The sequence below is a fragment of the Sturnira hondurensis genome, unplaced genomic scaffold (assembly GCF_014824575.4).
Source record: "Sturnira hondurensis isolate 20B ecotype Veracruz unplaced genomic scaffold, ASM1482457v3 Scaffold0000396, whole genome shotgun sequence".
In the NCBI taxonomy this organism is placed as follows: Eukaryota; Metazoa; Chordata; class Mammalia; order Chiroptera; family Phyllostomidae; genus Sturnira; species Sturnira hondurensis.
The window spans coordinates 2,778,769-2,792,371 of NW_028073027.1; the positions used below are offsets into that span (position 1 = coordinate 2,778,769).

The 13,603-nt window shown below is 45.3% G+C and overlaps 1 protein-coding gene across 1 annotated transcript in view; it reads right to left on the reverse strand.

Moving 5' to 3' along the window:
• P3H2 (prolyl 3-hydroxylase 2) overlaps window positions 1-11,604 on the reverse strand; it is a 154,132-nt gene extending 142,528 nt beyond the window's left edge. Inside the window, exon 1 of the mRNA XM_037038834.1 lies at window positions 10,503-11,604. Within this exon, the coding sequence (XP_036894729.1) occupies window positions 10,503-10,985 (483 nt within the window). The 5' untranslated portion in view covers window positions 10,986-11,604. The remainder of the gene's footprint in view (window positions 1-10,502) is intronic.
• Between the last annotated feature and the right edge of the window lie 1,999 nt (window positions 11,605-13,603).

The window sequence follows — 13,603 nt, forward strand, 5'->3', positions numbered from 1 at the left end:
ATGGCATTTCCCTTAACAAGCTTAAGAAGTCACTAAAACCACAATTTACTTGGACTTAGCTTTGAGGTGGCATACAAGTATTTTACAGCTATAATTAAGGTAAAATTCCCTAAAGGCATCATCATTTCATACTACCATATACTGATTTTTTTCAAGCTTCAGAATAGTATATATTATTTTTAAAAATGCAATCACTCAAATTTATCCTTAAAACATCTTATACTCAGAAGTAAATTAATTCTTCAAATTTTCCACTATGTCTACTTCTAATGTTTTTCCATTTTTTAAATTTATTGCTCAGTTACAGTTGTCCCAGCTTTTCCCCCATTGCTCACCCCTGCCCTGTTCCCCCGACTGCCACAGGTAGTCCCTCCCCATTGTCCATGCCCATGAGTCTTCTATTAGTGTTCCTTTGCTTGCCTCTTCCACTTGTTTTTTTTCTTACTCCATTTTTCCTACTAAAAGTTATTACCAGCTAAATGGAATTTCTCATATACCACAAATCATACCTCCTTTCCATGTGTAATTCCATGGCTTTGAAACAAAGCATCCCTGAACTGCCACCACACAATCTGTTATAGTCTGAATGTGCATATGCCCCACAACATTCCTATGTTGAAACCTAGCCTTCAGCCCTGGCTGGTGTAGCTCAGTGGATTGAGCACAGGCCTGCAAACCAGACGATCGCGGTTCGATTCCCAGTCAGGGCACGTGCCTGGGTTGCAGGCCAGTTCCTGGCAGGGGCCAGTTCCCAGCAGGGGATGCATGAGAAGCAACCATACATTGATGTTTCTCTTCCTTTCTCCTTCCCTTCACCTCTAAAGATAAGTAAGTATTTTTAAAAAAGAAACCTAGCCTTTAAACTGCTGGTATCAGGAGGTGGGCCCTTTGGGAGGTGATTAGGTCATGAAGGCAGAGCCTTAATCATGGATTTGGTGCCCTTATGAAAGAGGGCCCAGAGAGCTCCCTGCCCACTTCCACCATGTGAGCCTACAGGGAAAAGATGGCTCTCTAAGAAGCAGGCCTCTACCTGTTGGCCTTCCTGCAGCCAGAATGTGAGAAACTGATGTTTGCTACCCAGTCTATGTATGGGCATTTTGTTTTAGCACACTGAGAGTTCCTCTGCTTCTCTCCCCAGCTCTGTATCATTCTTTTTTCCTCTGGCCCCTCTCATTTCAACCACTTCCCAGGCTTCTATAGGTTGGCATTTTGGGTTTTGGTCAAGCTGCTTTCACAGGATATATGCGAACTATATTAGTTTTGGAGTTTGGAGCTCACGACTAAAAGGTGCTGGTCTGTACTGCTAAAGGAGCCTGTCCTGTCAAGCTCAGACAATAAGTAGAGGGCAGTCAGAGCCTCGGGTCTCTCCTGCAAGCTGAGTGAGTACAGTCACAGGGGAGGGCCAGCTGTGCGACATGAGCCCAGTGATTTGCATCTTGGAGAAAGAGGCTCTATTTCCCATGGATTTCCCCTGAGAAAATGTGTCAACCCATAGCCAAACTTTCTCATAAATATCATGATTCATCAGTGGGCACATTGCCATCTAGCATATATTGTCAAAAATTGATTTTGTACTTGTCTAACCTCAATGCCCAGTTATCTTAAATATGGCTAAGTGTTTAAATCAGTGGTTCTCCATGTGGGGTGATTTCAACCCCCAGGAGACCTTGTGCAATGCATGAAGACATTTACTGTGGTCACAGCCTGGAGCAGGGCGGAGTGTGCCGAGACTGTTATCTGGTAGGTAACAGCCAGAGTTGCTGCTAACCATGCTACACTCACTGCACGGGACAACCCTCCACAACAAAGAATTATTTATCCCAAATATCAATAAGCCAAGGTTGAGAAACTCCAGACTTAGTGCCTGCTGACCTGAACCATGTGGCCTCCACAGTGTAACGGAACCCTCAGTAATCCTACAAAATTCATGAGCGACTGTGAAAGCCCCTGTCCTTGGGGGTATGTGCTAGAACCAAATGCTGATTGTTGATCCTGGATGCAATCTGAAAAATATGATTAAGAAATAGTTCTTGCTTCAGTGGAGAAATAATTAGTATGGTGTTCTGGATTAGTCTTTGATACTATAATTTGAGAGCACTTTCTAAAACAGCCAAATTTGGTTTTAAGGTAATTCACTGTGCCTGTAGTCCTAATTATGTGTTGATTTCTTCATGCAAGTCTATTGATCTTGGCAGAGTGAAAGCTACAAATCTAGCATCAATCAAGAATAAATCAAAATTGGCTCAATTAATTTTATGATTCAGGGTTTGTTAAAAGTTTCTCTGTTTTGCTTTGGATTTATTTATTTTATTCTATCCTTTGCTTTTTTCCATTACTTTCTGGGGTTCCAGGATAACTGTGCTTCATTTTTCAGCAGTGTTTCATTGCTTGCACAAAAATCGAATCCATTGTTCGCAGATAATGAACTCCAGTGGGATCATTGTGATAGCCCTGAACCTCTGGAAAAATCTGACAACTTGGACCTCCCTCTATCCGGCGCTTATTCTTTCACTTCCCTTCCAAAGAAGATTTTGCCTCATTCATTTTCATTAGAGTTATGGGGGTACAACACTGACCAGGTTCCCATTTCTGAGTTGTTTTTTTCCCCAGAAGTGGGCAGAATAGTACCACAAAGAGCACCATTGCATAAGGAGGTGGATCTATTCCATTTAGCAAATAATGTCAGTGGCATGTTACGTGTTGTAATTTTGTTGAGTCTATGGTTTCAGTGTGGGCATTACAAGTGCTGGTCACCAGCAGTGTCACAGAGGTGAGACTAGGGTTCTTGGATTCTAATCTTGGTTCCTGCACTAAATTGCTGAATAAACGTGGACCCCTTGATTCCCTTTTAGGCTTTATTATCCCATCTATAAAATGGAACCTTTGGAGCACTCATATTCCATGAATGTGGCAGGGAGCAGCTGGAGAAAGATAGGGAGCTGAGACGGGAGGGGAATACCTTCCCCAACATACGCCCAAGTCGTACACAGGGGTATAGGAAAGGGGACACATACAGAGTTTCAAAGACGTAGAGGACTATGTCTGTGTATCACATTAGATAAGAAGGCGGTGAAAGACAAATACTATATGATCTCACCTATAAGTGGAACCTAACAACAAAACAAACAAGCGAGCAAAATAGAACCAGATACATTGAAATAAAGAACAAACTGACAGTGACGAGAGGGGAGGGGGAGGGGGGTCACGGGGGAAAGAAGGAGAAGGATCACCAAGGAGGATGTAGAAAGGACCCGTGGACAGAGACAATGTGGAGGGAGAGGACTGAATATGGGCGGTGGAATTGGGTGGGGTAGGGGAGAGTAATGGGGACAACTGTACTTGAACAACAGTAAAAAAAAAATTGAAGAAAAAGAAGCTCCATTGTATTAGAGCCAGAAACCTGACGTTGCCTCTACCATCACCTGCATTTCTCTTCCCTCTACTGATCTCCTAAGCCTCTCCTTTCCAGATGTCATTTCAGGATGCAGGTCATCAATGGGACAAGGGATGGGGTAGGAGAGGGAGAAAGGCAGAAACAACTTAGAAAACTAAACAAGGCAGAAAGGAATGTAGTCAAGTGAAACTGGCTTCTTCCAACAAGAGTCTGTTGCCCTCAGCAGTTCTGAAAACTGAAAATCACACACACCACACTAACGTGTGCCACTCAGGCTAAACGTTGGCCAGGTGTCATGGAAATCACAGAGCTTGGAAATCCGACAGCAAGAAAAGAGGGATAAATAAAAGGAAAGAAAAAGAATGACAGGAGAAAAGCTGAATGGAAAAAGAAGACAGCAGAAATTCTTTTTCCCAGTGAGAAATGCAAAATTTTCCACCAGACAACTCCGACTCTTGGCTGAGTGGTCCATGTATCATGTGAATGAAAATGGAGGGTGGGCGGGGCAGCGCAGGAAGCTCTGTCTCGTGTCTGCCCGGTCTCTGAAGGCAGAAGGCGGACTGTAGGTCCCAGCTTCATCACTGGGTGACCGCACTGCCCCTTCACACAGAGCCCGCCATGCCCATTTACACAGTGGTAGCCGTGGCCATAGCAGAGCCTGGAAAGAGAGTACCTGCATTCTGGACCCAGCACTCCTTGCTGAGCCACCCTGATTTGTCATGGAACCTCCGAAGCCAGTGATACTAGTTATTAAGTGACAGGGATGGACTTCTTCACGATTTCTGTAGGACCTTCGAGCTGTAACATTTTTCCTAGTTGCAATAATGACCACTCCACACCCTTGCTAGACCACATTTCTTGAACAGAGTGTGGTACTCATCCCTCCCTCTCTCACCCCTACTTCACTGCTCAGAGCCATGCTTTAACTGAAGAGGGAAAGCTGAACAAGTTCTCTCGGAGTCCCTAGGTGCTCTAAAATCTCTGATTCTAAGAAGCCTGCAGTTTCCTCAATTCCTTAGCGACACAGGAGAACCACTATTGCACCAAATCTGACAAGTTTACGTTTCAGGTGAACCCACCACCTTGCAGAATTTCTCAAGTCCCACCCACAAAGCAAATGACATTTTATCAAACATTCCCAAAATAATTCCACAGGGCTATTGTTTGGGAGTTTATCAGTGAGCAAATGATATCAGTGACAGAGTGCATTTGATTCTCAAAGATGGGATCAGGGAAGAGAGACAAGCAGTTTATTACTTACTTTTATGAAAACCTGTAAAGGAATCCCTGATTCACCTGACTGAGAAAGGAGAAAACTTATAAGCAGTTGCTAGCCTCGTTTAATTGAATTTTAAACCTAGGTGGCACTTTTTGAAATTGAAATGAACAAAGTGCTGACTGGGCCTTCAAGTGGACACTGGCCTTGAGGAGACAATGGGGACTCTAACTCCTTATCACACAGGACCTAAGAGCCAGCTAGACAAAGAATCACCCAGGTTTCCTGGGACAGACCTACAGATGGTGGTGACTCAGGGATCCTGATGATTCAAGTCCCCAAAAGGCTCCATTGTCAGAAGAGGGGTGGAGAAAGTCTCATCCCCCGAGGAAATAACCACCAGCAAGATTTGAGAACAGCGCTTCCGGGAAGACATAAACCTCCAACGTGAAATAATTTGGCGAACAGAAGGCACACAGTCTACACAGAGGTGAAAGGAGATTTAAATATGGGGTTTGGAAAAGGTTTTCATTCAGAACTAACAGCATCTATATCCTGCAGTTGTGGCCCATGGTTTCAATTTTTGCTTGTTGTTAAGGCATTCCTCTAGAAAGAGACAGAAGTTCATAAAACAGAGCAAAAGGGAGAAAACTTGAACTTACTTTTTTTGAGACCCCTAATAGAACAAATTATGGTCAAGAAAAGGGGAGCTTAGATGACTGTAGGAAGGAAATAAAATTCCCTAACTTAACTGCATTTTCTCTTTGTTTCCCTTTAATCCTGGGAAGAAAAAACAAAGGTCAGATGGCACAGAGCACGGACTCAGAAGCAAAGCATGCAGGGGCGGGCTTGCTCTAAGTTAAACAAATAAATAAATAAAGAGCACTCGGGTTTTGCTTTGTTTTTTTTTTTTTCCTTAAATGGCTGGAACAGCAGGAGAAAAACAGATAACCGTTTGAGTATTCCAGATTACAAAGCACACTGATCTAAAAAAAAAAAGGCTCTCTTTTCATTCTTTTGAATTCAACAAATGTATATAAAGCAAGCACAATATGTCAAGGATTTTCTGAAATAGAGTTTTAGGTCATAAGAATTAAATGAGGAAAAAATAAAAGGAGAGGGAAGGAAAGAAGGCTTGCAACGCTAGCCAGGACCTGCATGTAGAAAAGAATGGCTGGTGAAACAATCTGTAGCCCTTTTGTAACTTTCTCCCCCGACCCACCAACCANAAAAAAAAAAAGGCTCTCTTTTCATTCTTTTGAATTCAACAAATGTATATAAAGCAAGCACAATATGTCAAGGATTTTCTGAAATAGAGTTTTAGGTCATAAGAATTAAATGAGGAAAAAATAAAAGGAGAGGGAAGGAAAGAAGGCTTGCAACGCTAGCCAGGACCTGCATGTAGAAAAGAATGGCTGGTGAAACAACCCGACCCACCAACCAGAAAAGCAAATAACCAGCCAGAGGCCGCCACACCTGCGATCTTTCTCAGCAGTATGTCCTGCACAAGGAACCAAGCTATCACTTACTTGACAAGTAGATACTGAGCATTCACTGCGATTGCCCCTTCTTTTAGGTATTTGGGGATAATAGAGATTCTGAGGATCCAACTCAGACCTACTGAACCCAAATCTCTCATTTTAAGTCACATTTTAATGCCCAGATGATTAATAATAATCATCCACCTACTAATCACCCAGATCTGGGAACTCCTACCCTAGGAGATGCAACAATGACTAAGTTACTTCTTGATCTCTAGGAGCTCACATAAGTGATAGAAAGATATATGAATTTCCCCGCAACAAGATTAAAAGTGAAACACGATGTGAGATGAACCCACTCTTTGCTGTGGACATTTAGAGGAGTGAGAAGTGATGGATTGTCAGGAGTTGCACTGGGAGTGAAAGAGGACCTCACAGAACTAGGTACATTCATGTTAGTACGGTTACAATTTCAACACATAGAGAAGGAAAAATCTATTAGAACTAATACAAGCAGAAACACAATGCCAGTGTTGGAGAAAAAGAGGCCCTGTCCCGGGCCCTTTACATAAACCTTCTCTGAAACTCAATCCAAACTAGTCAGGAAAGTCCTCTCATTTCCCCATGCGGCAGATGGGGCGAGTGAAGCTCAGAAATTTTATGAAATTTGTTCACAGTCACATAGCTAGAGATTGAGGAGCTGAAATTCAACCCCAGAGCTATCTTATTCCAGAGTCTACATGCCTCCCAAAGAAGAATAAACAAAGCCCAGATGTGCAAAAGTGTCAGACACACAAGGCCAGGCATCCACCGCTGCCTCTGACTGGGGTGGTGGCTGAGCTGGGGGAGGCAGAGCCGTTTCGGCCCAGGGGAGCCAGGCTGCAGATGCTGCACTAAACTGCGTGGTCTTTGCACAGTAGCACGGGGGAACCACGGAAGGTTTCCCAAGGAATACTATGATGAAAGCTTTACTTTATGGTTTAGGCTATGAATCATGACTTATATCTTACAATAGGAAATGATAAAAATCAAAAGTTTGAACAGTCTTGTGTTGCCTTTAAACAAACAAGGGTAGCTAAGAGCCAGGTGGAGCAGTTGCCTCGTAGCTGTTCAGATGAATTCCCAACATGCCAGGTCTTGGAGATGATTCTACAGAGGCGGCCTTAGGACAAATGCAATGTGTGTCTGTTATCCTGCAGGATGAGGATCGGCTCATCCCTGGAGCTGTCCAAACCTGGCAGAAAGATAGCCCTAGAGACTACAGCATTCTCTGGGACCAGAGGCAGGCCCCTGGGGCAGAGTGCGCAGCAGAGGCATGGGAATCAGTTATCAGCAGAGCCCAGACTCCTGAATCCCACTCCTGCGCTCATTTCGTCAAATCAGATTGTGTGACAGTGGGCAAGCCCCCTTCCCTCTCCAAATCTCCCTTTCTTTGTCTGTGAAATGAGAAATTGATCTGGACCAGAGTCAGATTTTAAGATTTTCATTTTTCCCTTCCAATACACCAGCATAAAAGATCTGCTTCCCTAAGTGGTTCAGCACCTGGGATATGTGTGTGTGTGTGTGGGGGGGGGGGGCGGGCAGGGGGAAGATGAGGGAAGTACCATCTCCCAAGAGCTTCCACAGTTTGTAAAGCTTTAGCTGAGAATAAATGTACTTCCTTATCTCCAGGAAGCCTGTTAGCTCTGACTCTATTATAAGATTTGCAATTCTCAAATCCTGGCTGCAAAGTCCTCACTGAATTCAATCTGGCCCGAGATTATCTTTTTCAAATGCAAACTCGATCACTGATCAAAGTCATTCAACAACAACATGATCATATCCAAACACACCCAGGAATGCCTCCTTCTGTCATCAGGAAATGAGTATTTTAGGATCCGTGCCTGTCAAAACCCAAGGATATTCTGTTATCATTTGAGATTTTTGATTTACCTTCAAAAGATAGTGTGTATGTGTAACATTCATTGGAAGCCACTCAAAGGCTAAAATTGTGGAAAGAGGGGAGAGAACCATGATGCACAGTAGTCAACGTTCACAAAAATATTGCTTTAAACTCCAACCATCAAAAATGAATTTCCAAAGACATAATAAATTATGTGGATCCAAGAAACATTGTCTGTAGGAGTAGGGATGAATATGGAGAAGATGCAAAACTGGTCCTGCTCTCAGAACATTCCTGGTATTTTCTACACTAATTCACATATTTTAAAAAGAACTTTTAACCTTTATTGGTTCAATAGACCACACCTAGCAGTTCAACCACCGAGTGCCCATGAACGACTAACTCCTGTAATCAATTCACTGCAATGATTTGAGGCACGTTAAACCTACGGCCTCACCTTCTTTGACCTCCAGCCAGGGCACAAGGGAATGATAAATGTTAACATTTACAATGAAGGAAGCTTAATTACAGAACTGAAGAAATGCACATTTTGTAGCTCGTGGTTATTTTCATAGGGCCTGGGGAAAAAATCTGCCCAAGATGTGTGACGGAAGTATCAGTGGGACTGCCGGCCTCAATCCTAGGCTCCTGGGAAGAGTATGCTATGGGACCACCCGCGTTCTCTGGGAACTAGCTTAGTATGTACATCTTCACCTGTCAGGTACTTGAGGTTCCCTCTCTGCCTACAACTGACTGATTTTTGTAAGACCACCAAAAACTGTCTACTCATTAAAAAGATATCAGATTTATACTTAATACAGGCCTTTGCAAATCTATCAAGAGGCACAAGGAAGTAGAAGACAAATCCTGGAAAGGATTCTGGCTCTCTCCTGATTTATTGCCCATGATAACACAGTGAACTCTAACACCTTAGCCACAGCACTGAGTTAAGTGTTCGTCTCTGTTATGATTTCCTGAACTCCAACAACCACTGCAAATCTACCAAGCACCCTATCACCTGGGAGGGAACAGATCTTCAGGAAGGAGCTACAAAACATATGTGGGTATCTGCACGTGGTGTATTTTCACCACTCCAGAAAAGCAGCCTGGTCCATTGGCTGGCATGAGCTGCCACTTCTCCAAAAGCTGTAGGTGAAACATTGACAAATTGACATAGAACTAGAGGCAGAAAGGAGGAAAATGCAAGTTAAGAGCAACATGAATGAGTGAGAGTGAGCGTAGGGTTGAAGAACACAAGCTATATTCTCTCTGCTGAAGCATCCACGTCGATCTTCAAAATTGCGGACATTGGGGGAAATGTTCACATACACCATATGCCCCTTGACACTAAGTTCAGGCAAGTTGAAGAGACAGAAATAAAAACAGAAAGAGATCACTGGGCATCTAATGTTGAAAAACCCAGTCCAATGCTTACCTCCAGACACAGAAAGCCTCAGTGAGATTGCCTCACAGAGAATTCACCTTTTCTAAACTTTCCTTCTCTTTAATTAACCTTTGATCTTAATATTTTGTAGATTCCGAGGAGGGGAAAGATTTGTTCAGCAGTGAGCCTACTTTTAACTCCTTTGTTTGAGGAATGCTTAAAAAAAACCTCAGAGCAGAGGTGCAGGCTAGTGTGTAGGAGCCCGCACACATTAGTGTGGGGACGAAGGAGTGGAGACAGCAGAGAAATGGGTGTGAGGCTACACCAAGAAATGAAGCAGGAGAAGGAAGACCTTACAGTAGACTCAGTTCTGACAAAGTCTCAAGAACTAGTGCTTAGGGGGAACCTTAAACATCACCTTATCAGTACAGTCCTTTTTGAGAGAGAGGTTAACTGCAATGGAGGTAATCACTTCAGGGTCCTCTATATAAAGGTGGTGCATTTACACAATAGAATATTATTTTACTATTCAGGTGTAAAAAAAAGGAGGGTGAGAAGAGGAAGAATGCGAAGAAGAGAAGATCTTCCTTTTTGCAACAGTATGAGTGGACCTGGAGAGTATTTTGCTAAGTGAAATAAGCCAGTCAGAGAAAGACAAATACCATATGATTTCACTTATATGTGGAATCAAATAAAAGAAATAAACTAGCAAACAAAATAGAAACACACTCACAGATTAAGAGAACACACTGACAGCTGTCAGAGGGGAGGAAGGTTGGGGGCTGGGTGAAAAAGGTGAAGGGATTAAGCAAAAGAAAAAAAGACTTACAAACACAGACAACAGTATGGTGATTATCAAGAGGAAAGGAGAGTGGGAGTAGAAGTGGGTAATGGGGAGCATTTTTAAATGGTGATAGAAGGATAGTTGACTTGGTTGGTGACCACAATACGATATACGGATGATGTATTATATAGATCTGTACACCTGAACCTGTAGAATTTATTAACCAATGTCACTCCAATAAATTCAATAATTCTTTAAAGAAACATTAAAGGAGACTCAAACTAGCAAGGAGTCAAGAACAGTGGAGTGGGCTCAAGAGAGCACTGGAGCCGCAGGGAGCATTAGGCGTGCTCTCTGGTACCTTGATGTAGGCTCGCTGCAGGTAGTTGTAGGGCACTCGGCGCTGGAAGTCGCTGCGCACATCCTCGCTGACGCGGTGGCGGGATGCGGGGCCCCCGAGGCGCTGGGTCTGGCAGCTGCGGTAGCAGCGCGCCCGCTCCAGCAGTGAGCGGAAGAAGGGGAGCTCCGCCCCGGGCCCAGCGCCCGGGGGCGCGAGCGGGCTGCGGGCTGCGCAGTGGCGAGCGCAACGAGCGCGGATCTTCCGCAGGCGCCGGTGGCTACGCAGCGCTGCTTCCAAGTCCCGCACTGCAAGCTCGTAGTCCCTTCTATAGTAGGCGGCCACGCCGCTGGCGTAGAGCTGGTCAAAGGGCTGCAGAGGCCCCGGCTCCGACTCCAGCTCCGTGCGCAGGCTGTCCGGGGGGCCGCCCCACAGTGGTGGCGGTAGCAGCAGCAGCACTACCCGTAGCAGCAGCAGCGGCAGCGGCGCCCAGATGCGCTCCTGCATTCTCCGCCCCGGAGAGACGGAGGACGGCCACACTTCCCAGACCGCTTCCTCACCCAGAGTCTCGGCCTCTTCTCCCACCTCCGAGGGCAAGAGCGCTGGTCCCTGGGCGATCTGGCTGTCCTGCGAGCCCCAGGTGACCGCAGGCGCTCGGAGGACTGGGAGGCGGAGGCCAGTCCGCCGGCAGCTCTTAAAGGGACGCCCACAGCTCACACGCTCCTCCTGCTGCCCGAGGCTTCGAGAGCTTTTCGCCGGCGCTCAGCGCGCGCCCTGCCGGCTCCCGGCTGCAGCCGCGGGGTGCCAAGGGCTACAAACCCCAGTGTCAGCCACAGAAGGAGCGCCGCTTGAGGGCAACCTGGGCGAAGCTCTACACAAGGTGTCCCCTTCTCGACTGTAAAGTGGATATGATTACTCTCTTTTTGGAAAGGAAGGAAAATCCGGACAAGTGAGGTTGGGGTTCTTATCATTTTCTGAAACTGATACATGAAATTGCAGTTTGCGGGGACCTTCACCTTCAGGGGAAGCACTGAAGCTCCATCTCTGACTGTGAGAAAGCACTAAGGGCCAGTTGGCTCAGTTGCGGAGGCTTGAGAAAGGTGATTATTCCTAGTTTATAGACCTCACCCTCTGGGCCTTGGGAATCAAAGCTTACAGTTTCTACTCTTGGGAAGGGGCCCTTCCCTGGCTACTCATCCCACTTTGTGTGGTTGTGTGTTTGTGCAGTGGAGAGGGAGTTGGGGGCTAAGGAGGAACTATAAATAGTCCTTTCTATGCAGAAGGCTGTATTACAGGACCCAGAGAACTGCTGGAGGAAGGAGCCGCTGTACTTAAAATTCTGCCTTCTCTGTTCACCCACCCTGTGACATTGTGCAACTGAGCCGCAGTCGTCTGTCTCCTACAGCAGACAAATGTCCCAACATGTCAAATAGTTTTCAGATATAAATTCTTCTAAGAGCTGAACAAAGAGGAAATTAATATATCCAGTACCCACAGGACTTAAGCAATGAGTATCAGTCTTGGAATGGGAAAGCCGTCAGAAATGGCTGCCAGACTCCAAAGGACTAGCTGAAGGCTTTCCTGTTCCTCTGCTTCTCTCTCATAAACACCTTCTGAGCCAAGATGTTCCCTCTTTCCTGTTCTTTGACTCCACAGTCTCACAAGGATGCCTAAGAGCTTAAGCAAAGGACCCTTGCCTCCAGCCTGCCTCCTGAAGGCATTCTTGTGATCTTCTAGTGCCTGTAGCAATTTCGCCAGCCCTCCTGGTTACTGGAATGGTGAGCAAGGCCAGGGCAATGGGAAAGAACCGCATGTGTCACGTAGTTGATGTGCATTTCCTAAAGAAGGCTTTTGTGAGGAATCACCACTTGCCCAGATGGTTGCCAGAGCTTCATGCTCATCCCTTCATTCGTTTTGTTGAATTTAAGCACTCTGACTATGAACAACCTTTGCTCTGTAACTCCAAGACATGCCAAGGAATCATTTCTTTATTATTTTTCTCCATTAAACTTCACTTATTTGCCTCGTTCCACTGATGGAAAAGTTTCAGTTTGGAGCTGAGTGTGTATTCAATGCTTTGGATATTCTGCTTTCCAGAACTTGCACTTGAGCCATCTGCCCATTTTCTCTAGGAACTGTCTCTCTCTCGTCAGATAAAGATTTTGGAGTCCAGAGTTATCAACCCACTTGTGGAAGGTTTTAAAGCACACTAGGTTGGGAAGTCCCACTGTGGGGGACACTTTGCCATAGATTACCTTTACATTCTTTGACACTTACACATTACTTAATATTTGTCAATTAAATTTATATCTTTGGATGCCTACTATCAGAATAAGTGTCTGCGGGGAGAGAAGAGGCAAACGAGCCAGATTAAACTCCCAGGAGTTTACAAGGCTGTAAAGGAGACGAATACTATGTACAGAACTATGATACAAGATAGAATGTGGTACATGAGAGACAGGACAGTAAGGAGCTGGGGAAATTCCTTGGCATATCGAATAGGGAAAAATGAGACTGATGGCTGAATACAATGGCCAAGCAATTTATAGCCAGATACAGATTGCCACCAGGCCGGAAATCCCCAGGGCTTGGTGGAAGGGAAAACAAGGATGTCACCCCTCGGGGCAACCTCTCCTCCCCTGGCCTTTCCTCCCTGGAGATAACATCTAGGCTTCAGTTGTATTTCAGCTCTAGGCTCAGAAAAGCAGCAAAACCAGGTGAGCTCTGCTAGAACCTGCTGCACTGACTAAAGGCCCCCTGCCCTGTCGCTGACCAACCAAAGGATACCGTGACCGTGAAAGGACACACTGGGGAATTGATGAGTATTCTACTGAAACCCTACCCTGAGATATCCCCTAAGATTGCCAACTGCGAGAAAGAGATAAAAGCCTCAGGACAAAGGACCCATCTCTCTCACTCCCAGCTATTGCTCTCTCCCTCTGGAGAACAGTCAGGGGCCATTTCTTGCTCTTTTTTGCCCCCACCCTCCACTTCTTTCTTCACAGGAACTAAATTTAAGGCAATGGAATGGGCAGCTTGTCCCAGACTGATCCCCTGCTCCTGTCTCCAGAGCACCCTTTTCTCTGACTCCCCAGTGAACCAAGGCAGCCCAGGCTAGCCTTTCC